Source organism: Bos mutus, chromosome 2, assembly GCF_027580195.1.
Source record: "Bos mutus isolate GX-2022 chromosome 2, NWIPB_WYAK_1.1, whole genome shotgun sequence".
Classification (NCBI taxonomy): Eukaryota; Metazoa; Chordata; class Mammalia; order Artiodactyla; family Bovidae; genus Bos; species Bos mutus.
The window spans coordinates 73,480,372-73,496,625 of record NC_091618.1 but is presented as its reverse complement, the minus strand read 5'-3'; the positions used below and the strand labels follow the sequence as shown (position 1 = coordinate 73,496,625).

The following is a 16,254-nucleotide window of genomic DNA, read 5'->3' as shown; positions in this document are numbered from 1 at the left end:
TCATTCAGTAGTTAAAAGTTCTTGATAAAGCAATTCAATTACATAGGAGTGCTAGGAAAAGAATTTCAAAAGCCCAGAATGCTATAGTTTCTGTTTTAAGACATCAGAAGACTTAAAAATGGCGTTTTGAAACTAGACCTATTGAAATGTTGATGAGGATACAAGCTGTTTGGAAACTAGTATTACTCTTTTTTTTTTTCCCCTCCAGACTATTTTAGGAAAATAAAAATATTTTGAAATGCCACTCATGTAAGCATAGTAAAATGCATCTTTATGTATCAGAGAAAAGCAGTAGTATATATGTATTGATAGTAGAACACTTGTAAAAAGACTAATTACTGGTCCAGAGATAAATTCAGAGACTTTTCTATTCCTTCATTTGCTGACAATTTAAGAAAATATCTATCTATGGCCTTAAATACATCCAAAGGTGATATGATGTACCCTCTATGTGTATCACTGATTTGTAAGAATGAATAAAACGTCAAACACGTAAAGAGTACCTTTGAATCAAGGACTTAAATGATTCAGAAAGACTAAAACCTCACAAACATAACATGAAACGTGTTTCTGTCAGATCACTTCCTGGTATTTACCTTCCTAAATGAAAACAGAAATAAGCAGCACAGGACGGCAACACTAACTGAATTACATTTTTATTAGGTTTAAATGATGAAAAGGTTTCAAATTTACAAAGAAAACTCAAAACAATGAATTTTTACATACATCACATTTAGTATCCAGCAGTGGCTCTAGGGGATGAAGACAAGCATGTGCTACTTTGATAACATGTTCAAGTTTTCGAGCCTGTTCTTCTACTTTTGCAGCCAAGAATAATGCAGTAGGTGATATCATCTGCAGAAAAGACAAAATTTGGTGATTTAAAAACACACACATTTTGGAAACACCTTCTACTTTCTAAGGGGGGATGCAAAAAAGGAATGTAATATTCACAGTATGAACTGAAACTGGGCTATGACAAGACTGATGTTAAGTTTTTAGAAAGTTATTCATTAGACGTAACTTGTTACTTCAGTCTATAAAATCTGTTTTACTTGCTTTGCAAGTAGAAATCTAAAAGGAAAAGACTTACACTTTAAAAGAAAGTTTAAATAACAATAATAATGCACACTGGGGAGGTAGAGGAAAAAACTGAAGCAAAATAATAAAGCCAAAGCTCTTTAAAAAGAAAGGAAGGAAGAAAGTAAAGAAAAAAACAAAGTGGGTATAGTCAGATTTTCCCTCTTTTGAGGCAGTCACCACTCACTGGTACTCTTTTAATCAATGCTTCATTGTTTGGTTAAGAGCTATACCCTTTTACTTAAGAGAGAAAAAGAAATCTCCTAGACAAAATAAGAGGATTCTGAACATGAAACTGCTACTTAATTTCTCTATTACTTCAATAAATCAATATTAAAAGAACCTAAAAAATTCAGGTAATAAACCATGTAAGACAAACCAATAGCGTAGAAACCTTGCCAATTGGAGACGAAAAAATCATCAATTTGTTTTAGCTTTAGTAAGTTATCTACTGGAAATAGAAATGTAAGAACATAGCACTATAGAGATATTGACTAAGAGAACACCATCTTGAGCAATTATTTATCCAAAAAGTTAGTACTAAACCAAATAATTGCTGAATCAGAAAACTGACATGTTAAATTCTAGTAACATTCAAAGATTCCACACAAGAAATTGGTCATGAAAGGATCATTTCTAAATGTCAAGATTCAGGTACATTATTTTTTAAGAGATGAACATCTAATTGCGTGGAGGCGGGTAATCAATCCCTACATGGAAACAATGCCAACAGAAGGACAGGAGGAGGAAGGAGGGCATAAATCCCATTACATGTTTTGGGTAGTCAAAATAAAGAGAAAACTTGATATAGGGAAGATGGACTCTTTCTTCTGACAGCTCTTCAAACAACTTACAAATATCATTCCTGAGACATAAAAGTTAATCCTTGGATTGCGGCTTTGAAAGGGGCCTTCTGTAATCCAACTGCATTTGCAGATAAGTAAATGGAGTAAAAATGACTTCATGAAGTTGTCTTACTACATAAAAATCTTTAAAACAGACCTAAAATTAAGTGAGTTTGGCTCTAAACAACCAAAAATAATGTTACCTTAAATAGACTGAATAATTCCATCTTGGACTTTCAATTTATTTCAGTCTTTTAAAATTAAAATGACAAGGAAGGTTTAAAAAATTTAGAACGCTCAAAAAAGCAACTTATACTTAAAGTTTTCATGGATGTAGACTAAACTGATTTAATCAAGCAATACCCAAATTAGTCAGTATTCTTGTAATACCAGTTATATAGCAGTGATCCAGGGCAGGGGGGTTCCTAAATTGTAAAAAGTGTAAGATAACTGAGAGTAGTTATCTTACAATTATCTTCCATCTGTTCTGTCATTTTTTCTACATAGTGAAAATTTCTTATCACTGTTACCTAGTTTGATTAATTCTTTCGCTATTTAACAGCTTACCTCAAAAGATCACATCCTCCCAACTTATGGAATCAGAGCAAAATGCTCTTCTTTATTCAATAGGAAACAGTATATTCCTCTGCCATTGTACTTATACTGTACTCTAACTTCTGGTTTATTATATTTGCCTGCCCTACCAGGCTAGAAGCAGCTTGAACACAGAGACTAAATTATTCATTTGTGTTCCCATTATCTAGCATTGTGCAGCTGCTGTTCACAATACTTAATGAATGACATGTGGACAATCCATATAAAGGTACCAATATTAAGTTCACAGTATTCCAAATGTCATAATAAAAAGCTAAGAGCCAATGCCAAGGTATGAAATGCAAGAAACAATAAAACGAATATACTTTCAGTTTCCCACAATCTCATTTATTATCTCATTCATGTCTAAACGGGGAATGGTTACACCAAAACTCAAATGTTAGAACTATCTGTCAAAGAGTGAAGCATACAGGTTCAAGTGAAATGTCAAATTAGGCTGAACTTAATAAACTGTTTGCCTAACTGCCAGATAATTTCTCTTAACTTTCCTAAAAGGCACTTCTGAAAATCTCCAATGAGTTTTTCTTGGTAAAAATCTCTTAGGACTTCTAGTAACAGCTCCATCCTCTTCAGACTTTTTGTAAACCTTGATATCAAGAAGAACTTTCAAGTCACATAGCTCTTCACCTTAGAAGATAGTTCTCAATGGAGTCACAATACGCATACTAGTGAATGATTCTAAAATTCTACAAAAACTTAAAAAAAAAAAAAAAAAGCATTCGAGAAGCTTAACATTGATCTTCAGGGTAGGTTTCTTGTTTATTTACCCACATGCCTAACAGAAGTCTTTCTGTTCTCCCTCTAAATAGCGTTCAAGTCTCAATCTCCTTCAGAGCAACACTAATACCCAACACTCTTCCAAAGTTCCTGGTGAAATCCACTAACTCCACTCACATTTCCTCCTCTACTGCCTGCAAACATCTTACTCCATCAGGGCTGTAAAAACAAAACAAAACAAAACACCTTTTTAGATAAATACTTAGTGAATATCCATGTGAGGCTTTAATTTTAAGGATGACTAAGGAAGGTAATTAAACTAGGTACTACTGCTTTTCGTATGAAAAGCTGATTTTGTTGTATGGCTTACTAAAATGAAAATAACTCCAAAAGTTTAAGTAATAACAACATTTTTAGTTGGTCTGTGGCTTTTAAAGGTGAACACACTTCTGAAGGCAACAAACATTCATTACCAAACCTGGTTCAAAGTCAAAGAATTTATACCAGTATTGGAGTAGACACTTGGTTGGTTCACATGACCAATTACAAACTGAGATTCAGTTTACTGGGGATAGGGACCATGAACTATCCATCTTTTGTGCTCTGGTACCTAGTTTAATAAATTTTCTCAAGGTACTCTAACTAAAGGTAATAAAAATTGATCTTTAAATAGTGTCCAGAGTTTGTCACTCTAGCAGATGTACAACTATTTCAAGGGGATATTACATACTCAAAACAAGACAAATTTCTACAGAAATATACCATACAAATGATGGAGAGGGGGAGGTGGAGGTGATGACGCCAGCTGTAGCAGAGTAGTCAGACTGTCTCAGTGGAATCCTGGCTCTGTTATCTGACTAGCCTAGGCAAATTACTTATTTTCTTTGTGGTTCAGTTTCTGCATCTGTAAAATGGGAGAAATAGTATCTGCTTATAAAGTTGTGCTGAGGATGAAAGGAATCAATATACGTAAAGCACTTAGAATAGTGCCTCACAGTTACTATGACTCAAATATTATTACTACATTGCTTCTCAGCCTTTTGGCTAAGTTTGCGTGTACTATGTTGCAAAATAAAACCACAGCTGTGTATTAAGACTCAAATATTATTACTACTATTTGCTTCTAGGCCTTCTGGCTAAGATTAAGTGTACTATGTTGCAAAATAAAACAGATGTGTATTTTTACTGTTGATTTTAAATTTAAAAAGTGATTTAACATGCTCTTTAAAATTCCCTCCTTTCTTGCTCATCTTCTTCCTTGTACAAACTCAGTTCTTTAAAGGGTTCACTGCAGTCCTAACTATTTAACTATTATAATAAACAGATTCAAATACTCAACTAATGACACCTGGTTTTACTTTAATGATTACACTTGTAACTCTTCTTTTCTCTTCTAGCTCCAATTGTTTTTCCACACTTCCCTTTTTCTATTCCTTTGTATGTTTTGATTTCTCCCTCTCAGTCTGACTCCCTCCCTTCTCTATCCTCCTCCAGCCCGTTCCTGGCCACTGTCTCCCCTGCCTGTTCATGATGCCCTCACTGCTGACATTCTTCACTCTCATTGCTGGCTTCAACCGTATAGTTGGAGGCAAGGTCAGTTTGCATTAACAAAAAGCTTACGTGATTGTTAAGACACCAAAAATGGTTATATCACCATCAGTTTCAAATAAATCATTTTTGTCTTTACTCTTTAAGTAATTTACGGCATAAACTTTGTGCATACATCATTTGTATTTAAGAAAGAGCCATAGTCATTTTGTTACTCTTCAATCTCCTAATCCCCAAAAAGCCCTAACAGAAGCAAAAAACTCAAAGTCTGTTTTCTATTTGCTAATACATTATCAACAAGCTTGTTCTAATATATTTTTAGGTTTCATCTTTAGTTCCCAGAGGCTGGTGAGGCTATTTCTCCCATATCCCTTAACTGCCCCAACACTCCCTGTCCCCTAAGACTAGAATTAACTATTTTCTGTGCCTTGAAGATGCTTCATTAAAAAATATCCAACAAGTTCTAGGTACTGCAGCTTAGAATTTGGGACTATGACTATAGTTAAGGAAAAATGGTAATGGTGCAGCTTCAGCAAAGACTCATAGAAAAAGAATTCCAGAACAGAAAAAGAAACCTGCTGCATTTCTGAATATTACACAAAGGAACAGTGAAGTTAGAAAAGCTCCCCTTAAGCACATCTACTTATTAAAGCTCTCAAAAGAGTTCGATAAAAAGTATCTAGGTCATACAAAGACACTGTAAGAAAAAAATTATAAGAGTTGTCCCTAAGCATCAAAAATCATGCTAGAAAGAAGTGCTTCAGGGACTTCCCTGGTGGCACAGTGGGTAAGAATCCCCTTGCCAACGCGGGGGACATGGGTTCGATCCCTAGTCTGGAAGGATTTCACATGCCCTGCAGCAACTAAGCACTACAACTACTGAGGCCTCGTGCTGCAACTCAGAGAAGGCAGTGGCACCCCACTCCAGTACTCTTGCCTGGAAAATCCCATGGACGGAGGAGCCTGGTAGGCTGCCGTCCATCGGGTCGCACAGAACTGAAGCTACTCAGCAGCAGCAGCGTGCTGCAACGACTGAAACCTGTACATTTAGAGCCTGTGCTCTGCAACAAGAGAAGCTTCCACAAAAGCAATGAAGATCCAGAGCGGCCAAAACAGCAACAAAACAATTTCTTAAAAAAAATTCAACAAAAGGTACTGAGAAAATGGAATACTTGCATGAAAAAATGAGACCTTTACCTTATACTATATACAAAAATTAACTCACAACGGACCAAAGACCTAAATGTAAGAACTAAAACTATAAAACTTAGAAGATGATGGGAATACTTCATTATTCTGGATTTGGCAATGATTATTTGGATATGATACCAAAAGCACAAGCAACAAAATAAAAATAGGTAATCTGCACATCATCAAAGTTAAAAAGACTTTTGTGCATTAGGAAAAAAAGAGAAGTTGGCCTATAGAATAGGAGAAAATACTTGCAAATCATGTATCTGATAATGGATTAATATTCAAAGTATATGAAGAACTCATATAAAGTAACAAGACCCAACTAAAATATGGACAAAGGACTTGAATAGATGTTTCCCCAAAGAATACATATAAATGGCCAATAAACACATGAAAAGGTGTCCAATGTCAGTAGTCACCAGAAAATTGCAAATCAAAACTTCAATCACTTCACACCCATGATGATGGTTATTATCAGAAAACCATAAAAGAGTAAACCTTAGAGGATGTGAAGCTAGCATCTGTGTGCATTACTAGCTAGAATATGAGATGGTGCTGGTGCCGGGGAAAACAGGATGGCAGTTTCTCAAAACATTAAAACAGAATTACAATGTGATCCAGTAATTCCGTATCTGGGTACATACCCCAAAGTACTGATAGTAAGGAACTGAGCAATCTGTACACTCATGTTTATAATAGCTATACATCTGCCCATTAACAGATTAAAATGGATTAACAAATTGTGATACAATTGGTGGTACATACTCAGCTTTAGCAAAGGAAGGGAATTCTGACACATGCTACAACGAAGATGAATCTTGAAAACATTCTGTAAAGTGAAATAAGCCAGACACAAAAGTTCAAATATTTTAAGAGTCCACTTATAAGAGGTACCAAAAAGAGTGAAATTCATAGACAAAGTAGAATGGTGGTTGCTGAGGGAAAGGAGAAATGTGAAGTTTGATTAATGAATGGTTTCAGTTTGTGAAGATAAAAAAGTTCTAGAGATGGATGGATGGTGGTGATGGCTACACAACAATGTGAATGTACTTAATGCCACTGAACTAAAACACTTTAAAAATGGCTTAAATGTCACACTTATGCTGTATTTTACCACAATTAAAAAACACCAAAAAGCTAACTCACCTCCAAACAGACATTAAGAAACCGATTCATAACATAAAGTAATAAGGATATGAAATCACATATTCGAAGAGAACATCACACACCTGATCATATCAACCTAGAACAACCAACACAAAAACACACTGTACTGAGATTACTGATTTTAAAGGGAAAAATAAACTCCTGGGCTACTTAGGCAAAAAAAATAAAAAGAAAGAAAAATTAGATCACCACCCAAACTGCCAGCAATGCTTTATACCAGGAAAGAAAAAAGTGTACATAAATTTAAGATACTCAAAAGAAAGCAAGAGCCAAGGATTTTACACCCCCAAATTGACCGTGGGTATAAAGGGCACAAACTATTATCATTTAAGAAGTCAGACAATACTGTTGCCATGATCTTCAAGAGAACTTCAAACAAAATGACTCAGAGATTTCAACATAAGCACCAAAGGCTCAGACAGTAAAGAACCCGCATGCAATGCAAGAGACCTGGGTTTGATCCCTGGGTCAGGAAGATCCCCTGGAGGAAATGGCAACCCACTCCAGTATTCCCGCCTGTAAAATCCCATGGACAAACGAGCCTGGCCGGTTACAGTCCATGGGGTCGCAGAGTAGGACCCAACTGAGTGACGAATACTTTCAACTCTCAGTGAACAATACTTCCCTGGTGGCTCAGATGGTAAAGAATCTGCCTGCAATACGGGAGACCTGGGTTCAATCTCTAGGCTGGGAAGACCCCTCGAGAAGGGAATGGCTACCTGCTCCAGTATTCGTGTCTGGAGAATTCCATGGACAGAGGAGCCTGGACGGGCTACCGGGGTTGCAGAGGGTCGGACTGAGCGACCAATACTTTCACTTTCAAGTGAACAATACAAATAAAGTTACCTGCAGAACTAAGCATGAATGAAGATTAAAAGGAAGAGTACAAGATGAACCTGGAATATCTTGCTATAATAAAATATGTGAGGAAACTATCCCAGATTATACGGATATGGAATTATATATGCTCTGGCAATTATACTCCTGGGAAAATACCAGGGCAACCAAAACATGGTTCTGGTTTCAAAACATTTATGTGGAAACACAAAACACACATAAACGTTCACAGCAGTAATATAACAGCCAAAAAGCAGAAACAGCACAAATGTCCATACAAAATGTAGTATAATGGTAGTTCAGCATGAAAAATAAATCAAGTACTGATACACGGTACAACATAGATGAACCCTGAAAACATCATGTACTAAGTGAAAGAGGTCAGTCACAAGGGATCACAGACTGAAATAATTGCATTTATAGAGACTGTCCAATAGGCTGGGGTAAGTATGGGAAGAGATGGCTAACGGATGTGGGGTTTCTTTTTGGGGTAATAACAATTTCTTAAATTGATGGACACAACTTCATGAACGTACACAAAAACCACTGAATTGTACACTTTCAAAAGGTGAAGCACAGTGTGGGGATTTTATCTCAACAAAGGTGGTAAACACGGGGCAAGAATCAAGTATTTATTCTACCTTTCCCATATAAACTTGTACCAGCAAGTGTCCAAATAGTAGATGAATCACAGCATTTCACTATAAAAAATACAACTTAAAAATGAAAAAATGATGAGTTAAGAGCATCAATGAATTAAAGGATCAAGGCACTGAATATCAACAGCTGTCAACACCACAAAAAGAAACCAGACACTAGCAGTGTCCTGATTGAAGAATGTAACAGCACTGGCAGTCTTGCCAAAGGGATCTAACATGAGTCTGATAAAATTTCTGGACCCAACCGGCAATTTTCAGGGAATACAAGAACAAAGTACATCAAGTGAAATGCCGGGTAGGATGAAGCACAAGCTGGAATCAAGATTGCCAGGGGAAATATCAATAACCTCAGATATGCACATGACACCACCCTTATGGCAGAAGGAGAAGAGGAACTAAAGAGCCTCTTGAAGACGGTGAAAGAGAAGAGTGAAAAAGCTGGCTTAAAACTAAACATTCAAAAATCTAAGATCATGGCACCTGGTCCCGTCACTTCACGGCAAATAGATGGTGAAATAATGCAAACAGTGACAGACTATTTTCTTGGGCTCCAAACTCACTGCAGATGGTGACTGCAGCCATGAAATTAAAAGATGCTTGCTCCTTGGAAGAAAAGCTATGACAAACCTTCTGTGTTAGTCGCTCAGTCGTGTCTGACTCTTTGCAACCCCATGTACTGTAGCCTGTCAGGCTCCTCTATCTATGGGATTCTCCAGGCAAGAATACTGGAGTGGATTGCCGTTCCCCTCTCCAGAGCATCTTCCTGACCCAGGGATTGAACCCAGGTCTCCTGCATTGCGGGCAGATTCTTTACCATCTGAGCTACAGGGAAGATCTTGACAAACCTAGACAGCATATTAAAAAGCAGAGACAACACTTTGCCAACAAAGGTCAGTGTAGTTAAAGCTATGGCTTTTCCAGCAGTCATGTATAGATATGCGAGCTGGACTATAAAGAAATCTGAGCGCCAAAGAATTGATGCTTTCGAACTGTGGTGTTGAAGACTCTTGAGAGTTCCTTGGACTGCAAGGAGATCAAACCAGTCAATCCTAGAGGAATTTAACCTTGAATATTCATTGGAAAGACTAGTGCTGAAGCTGAAGCTCCAATACTTCGGTCACCTGATGTGAAGAGCTGACTCACTGGAGAAGACCCTAATGCTGGGAAAGATTGAAGGCAGAAGGAGAAGGGGATGACAGAGGATGAGTTGGTTGGATGGCATCACCGACTCCATGGACATGAATTTGAGCAAGCTCCGGGAGACAGTGAAGGACAGGGAAGCCTGGCATGCTGCAGTCCATGGGGTTGCACAGAGTTGGAAATGACTGAGCAACTGAATAACAAGAAGAACAAAGGAAAATGATAAACTGTACTATGAGCAAACACTAAGCAAAATTCAGACAGGTGGAGACTCTACAGGTCTAATGTCCTAGGTCCTTCAACAGACAAAATTCAAGTAAAAGAAAGGGATGGAGAGGAAACCTGTACTTTGAGACAGGAAACCTTGCATATATCCTATCCACATCCTTCTCTGTATTTTTAATCACTTCCAGATTACTTATAATACCTAATATAACACAAGAAAGTGAAAGTGAAAGTGAAGTCGCTCATTTGTGTCCGACTCCTAGCGACCCCATGGACTACAGCCTACCAGGCTCCTCCATCCATGGGATTCTCCATGGCAAGAGTACTGGAGTGGGGTGCCATTGCCTTCTCCGTTAGTGAACTTCTATGTAAATATTAAGAGCTGCTGGTGTGGGGTAAACACAAGCTTTGCTTTTTGGAAATGTTGAATTTTTCCCAAATAGTTTCAATCCACGGTTGGTTGAACCCACAGATGCAGAGGGCTGACTGTATAATGGATTATGAGACACAGAGGAGAAATCAAAATTAAAATGAACAATCTTCAACTTTAGCAGATATCAGTGTTACTTTAACAGTAAGAGAGAGGATGCCAGGTCTCACCACAAGTATCCTGATTACACAGGTTTAAGATATAGTTCACTAAAGTATATTTTAAAGGAACATTTTGGTAATTCTCATGCAGGAAGCTGGTGAATCACTACTGGCACAATGCAAAAGCTTTATATGTACTGCTTTCGGTGATAAATTTCAAGGCTATGAAAAGATTCCTAACAACAGATACTTGAGGCAGAAATAGTGATAACTGCATGAACAATGGAGTCTAGATCTGGGTGAGATTTTTGCTTCTGTCACTCTGTTGCTGTGTGATTTCAGACAAAGTGTTTAACCTTTATGATTCTTTTCTTCCTTATTTGCAATAAGAGGGTAACCAACTTCAGATAAATATTTAAGAACGACACACCAAAATTAACTTGAGGAAAAACAAACACAGAAGCCCAAGAAACTCTTCCCATGAAACCAGTAAATGAATATAGTAGACACTTATCTCCAGATAGTAAAGCAAAATTAATGTCAAAAAAATTATGTCAAAAACCTCCATAAACAAAATTAGATGACAAACTACTAAAATATTTGCTAACATGATAAGAAATTCACAAAAAGCTCAAATAAGAGGCTAAGGAACACATTAGTACTTCACAGAAAGGCAAACTAAATTTAAACTTTAAATTTTAGGGATATCAAAAATGTTTCCCTTAAGCCCTAAATTAGAAAAAGATCACAAATTGATCTTTGTTCCTAAGGTCCTTGAGGAATTACAGATGAATAGGCAATTTCTTACTAGAACATAGAAAATTCACCAAACACTCAAAATTAATCTAGTAAGGATAACACAGCTTTAGTCTCCTTAACTCTCTAGGTTAACCCATGGTTTTCTCAACCTTAACACTACTGACGTTTTGTACCAGGTACCTCTTGGCTTTAGCGGGCAACCCTGTGCGCTGTAAGATGTTTAGCAGCATCTCTGGCTTCTATTATTCACTATGTATCAGTAGTACCCCTTCCCCTAGTTGTGACAACCAAAATGTTTCCAAACATTGTTAAATGGGTGGTGGGCAAAACCGCCTCTGGCTGAGAACCACTAGGTAAATCTATACCATCCTTTGCTAGTGCCACCTTAAAAATTACTTCTCCAGCAATAGCCACATCTGTCCCCAACTGGGATCAGTCCAATTCTGTATGTTTTTACATTTGCTGCTATGTGCTGGATCCAATGCCTGTGAAAAAAACAAACAAAAACCCTTTCCTCTCCTGATAAAGATACACACAAATGTTTGCACAAGCAAAAAGTATTTCTGAAAGGGCACACGAAGACAGTGAACAGCAATGGTGTAGGGCACCGGGCTCAGACACTTAGATGGGAGGGAGGTTTATCATATCCCCTTTTCTACCGTTTTCTACATAGCTAACCATGTATTTGATACCTTAAACTAATAAAATACATTTAAGTTTGGCATAAATGTTTCAATTGCTGCAGTTCAAGAAAGAGGCCAACAGATCTAAAGAAAGTAAAGAGAAGATTAAAATGACCCCATGAACTGGAGAAATGCTAGGAAACTAAACAATGACCAATAAAAATACTAAGAATGTGTTCTTTACAACCTCATCTGAAGAGAACTCATAAGACTTGGAATTAATACAAGAAAACAAGTGCATTGTAAGCTTGACTAACCAAACAAACTAATGAACAGAGTTTCTAGGAGAAGCTGAGTCAATATGTGCTCTATGACTGACACAGGGGACAATGCTCTCCCACAGGATATACTTTGGAGGCACTGTTGTTTCCAGAGCTTTTTTTATACACTTTACTAGATTCATCTTGAGCTTGATCCAGCAAGGCCATTCTTCAATTACTAATCTTAATTACATAAATCTTACTGCATCCAGTGAACAAAAGATAGATTTATGTAATTAGGTTACATATAAAACTCATTTCCTGCTGATAGCAAGCCAACCTTCTAAAAAGAGAAACCGACAATGATGAAAGACAGCTCTGTTGACACTGATTTTTAACACAAGAGCAACTTGACCTTTAGGGGATTTTTTACTTTTAAATTTGTCAATGTGAGAAAAAATAAAGCCACATAAATTTTTTAATATAATGAAAGCATATTTATTATAAGATTGGATATATTTTGTCACCAACATCTTTAAATTTAAGCTTGTTATGGTTTAATTTACCAAATGGTGTTTAATTCACTTTGTAATGACTTAAACCTTTTTAAAGTTTACTATGACATTCCATTATAGCCTTATAAGAAAACTATTCCCAATAATGTGGCAGAATATGAATTTAAAAGTGACTCACATTCAATTTGAGACCACCCCCTTCACCCTAAAAGAATAGGAAAAAAGATAAAAGAGTGAGGCTGTGCAATTGTTGCAAGTGCACCAACACAAATATTAAAACCACTTTTGATATAATAGCAAAGGTAAAAAAGACAATGGTTAGAAATGAAGAGTGCAATTTACTTCTCAAAACAGAAACTAACATCAGATTTCAATTATTCTGCTAATAACAACTCTGTACAACATTGAGGTTTGCCTTTATACACACATAAGACAGAAAGTAGGGTAATAAAAATGAGTACTTTGGCTTTCTTACTAAACGATGGCATTTAATAAAATAACAAGGGTTAGAATGCCAGCGACCTGGGCTTCACCAGTCAATTTAAAGTTACAGCTGTGAATTTTGGCTGTAAGCATTTGCTTTAAAGCATACCAAACAGGCCATAGAGACAAATTATGAAAGAGGGATGGTTCAAAATGAGAAGTGTAGTCTTGTAGTGAAATCATTACTGAAGTAGAAAAGCAAGCAAATGGGCATCTGCAGCCACACAAAGAATTTCCAGAACTATTTTAATTTGTGACTCCTACCAGTATTTTCCAGGGCTACTTAAGTCATATTCATATTAGTATTTATCAGTTCACTACTGCCTTAGAAGACAATTTAAATAAAAATGCTATTTCTCTCAATCTAAATATTACTACCAAAAAGGTTTCCTCTCTCTTCCCAACACTATCACTGATCTAAGTTCCATGCACAAGAAATAACCAGGGAAATAAAAACAGAACAAGAATCACACAGATTTAAAAGATGAAGAGTAGAAGCTATGGAGACTGCAAGAGACCAAAATGTATATAAGAAATGTATATTGTTTTTAAGATAAACCTATATGCCAATCTGATAAACCAAGTCAGATTTACGATCAGAAGAGATTAATATAGGAATCAATCTAAACTATGAAGCTTTTCCTTTCTTCCAACTCGAAAAAAGAACCTTTTCAAAAACTGTTTTCTTAAAAGGTCTAATAACAATCCATGCATGAAGTCTTCCATGGTCAATTTTTCCACACACCTTTCAGAGTAACATTCTAAAATAATAGCTATGAGTAAAAAACATGGTGAGAAATAAGGTAAAATATTTACCTTAAAGTATTTCTAAATGATACGTAGTTTTGTTAACAGGTACAACACAGTATGCATGTTTCTCTGAAAAGAGCACACACCCAACTGCCCTGTTTCATAATTTAAAATTGCAACTAAAAGCCACTACTCAATTTGTGACACACAAGATTTACAGCATATGTTCCAAATCAGTACCTTAGTATTGCAAGGTAAGATGAACTTCAAACTAATTATACACATACACGACATAGTTTTGTCTGAAGCAAGATACAATTCAAATCACCAAAAATTTAAGTAGACAACTAATGCGAACCTGTGATAAATAACGTTTGACAACTTAAATTGTGTTAACAAGTGAAATACTCTTGCTAAAATAGCAAAACAGTTCTTTCAAAGGATTACTACAAAACAAAGTTGCAATTAAACTAAGCCCAATTCATACTATTTGAAACAATATGAATACAGATGACCGCGTCTCCCCATCACATTGTACATTAAAATTGTTTAATTTAATTACCTTAAATTGTTTAAATGTCGAATATAAAACTTAAATGCATACAAATGTAATAAACACTCTTTGAGAAAAGAAATGCTTCTGATTTATCTCTCAGCTCAAAAGACCCGGCAGAGCCTGACACAGCGCCTGGCAGCTTGTCATCCCAAATTAAAAAACTAACAAACCAACGAACCAGAAACCGCGCATTTGAAGCAAAATGTTCAAGCCATTCACCTTCACTGTTAACTTGGAACACTAAATACAGTAGTAAAATCCACGACCAACTCCTTTCTACGTATCGATTGTACCTTAAAATTTGGTTGCAGTAAAAACAAACAATAAAATAGTGCAATAAAATAGTACTTACATATCTGCTGAATTTGGTGAAAGAATGGTGCATGTAAAACCTGTGCATATAAACAATCGCAGTGTTTATTGTAAGCTGAGAGCTGGAACGTAACATTTAGGAAATATTGGAGAAAAACAAGATCTCTTTCCAAAACAATTTTGAAGGAAAATATCCGATCTACGGTCCTTTTCCAACGCCACCCGTTCACTCAAAACCAATCCCCAAACTGTAAATAATAAGTAAATAAATAAATAACCACAGGATGGTGGGGTGGGGGCTGGCGGTTATAAAAGGCTCCACACCGAAATGGTAATACTAACAGTAACAACAAATGCCGAGCATTTCGCTCTAATATTGAAATTAAGCGAGCCCAGGAAGGATTGATCAATGGCTACGGCTGACTAAACCTCAAATCAGAGTTGAAACACGCGCGCACACACCCATACAAAACCTTGTCAAGAATATAAAGACCTCCCGTGCGCTCCCCAGGTACGAGAGAACCGCCATCAAATTCGCTGGGAGAGCTAGCTCTCAAGCCCCTCTCGGACGAGAAGTGGAAGCAACCGCCTTTTTTCTGCGATAATCCCTAAAAGTCCCCTCTCGTCTGGGCGGCACTCCCATCCCCCGCCGCCACCACGCGCAGCCCCAAACAGATTACACAACGCAGCCTCCCGGCCCGCATTCCCGGTCTCCCCTCCTCCTCCACTCCTCCGCCAGTCGCTCGCGACCTTCCGAACCCGAACCTGCCTTCCCTTACGGCGCGGCCGAGGCCCAGCAAAGGCCGAGGCGACGGCGCCATGTTCGCGGGGCACCAGGCCCGGCGACCGGGCGAGTAGTGAGAGGGACAGGGCGTGAGCGGCGGAAGGCCAAGAATAAGAAAGGATACACATTGAGACGCTGTCCCATTTCCTGGATGAGGTTGGCCGCCTGCTGGCGGTACGAGAGCTCTTTATCCGCCTCCACTCCGCAGCGACGGCTCGGCGTGTTCTCCAGCTGTTCCCGAGTAAAGAACCAGCGAGAAGAAGCTCCACGGCCCGACGCCATGACACTTCCTCCTCCGCCCGCTCCCTCACCCACCCCCCGCCCCTCCGGGCTCGCAGACTCCCCGCCAAGGCCGCGCGACCCCGCCCCACTCCGCTCGCCGTAGACCAGGCACTGCCCCTTTTCACCCCCGTCGCCGCGCGTGCGCGTGCGCGGGGACCGCCCTATCGGCTCGCCCAAGCCTTTTGCTTTCTCTTTCCTGCCTCCATCCTCGCTCTCGCGTACGGGACCACAATGCTCCGCGCCGCTTGTCATTTGGAGGCGCCCAGAGGTGGGGGTCGGCTGGAAGGGAAAGGTCGGCGCGGTGCATGCTGGGTCTAGGATTGGCTGGGCTAAGGGCGTGGTGGAGAGGAAGGGAGAGACTGGTTTCGGGTC

General features: G+C 38.1%; 1 protein-coding gene across 3 annotated transcripts in view; it reads right to left on the bottom strand.

The window, feature by feature from the left end:
- The window catches only part of CCNT2 (cyclin T2), a 29,847-nt gene extending 13,922 nt beyond the window's left edge, over positions 1-15,925 (bottom strand). For all 3 annotated transcript variants that reach the window (XR_011467970.1, XM_005899480.3, XM_005899481.2), the window contains exons 1-3: positions 15,725-15,925; positions 14,857-14,938; positions 727-855 (exon numbers count right to left, since the gene is read on the bottom strand). Coding sequence is in view for 2 of the 3 variants with exons in the window: in XM_005899480.3 (XP_005899542.2) it covers positions 727-855; positions 14,857-14,938; positions 15,725-15,882 (369 nt within the window). In the remaining variant the exon portion in view is untranslated. The remainder of the gene's footprint in view (positions 1-726; positions 856-14,856; positions 14,939-15,724) is intronic.
- Between the last annotated feature and the right edge of the window lie 329 nt (positions 15,926-16,254).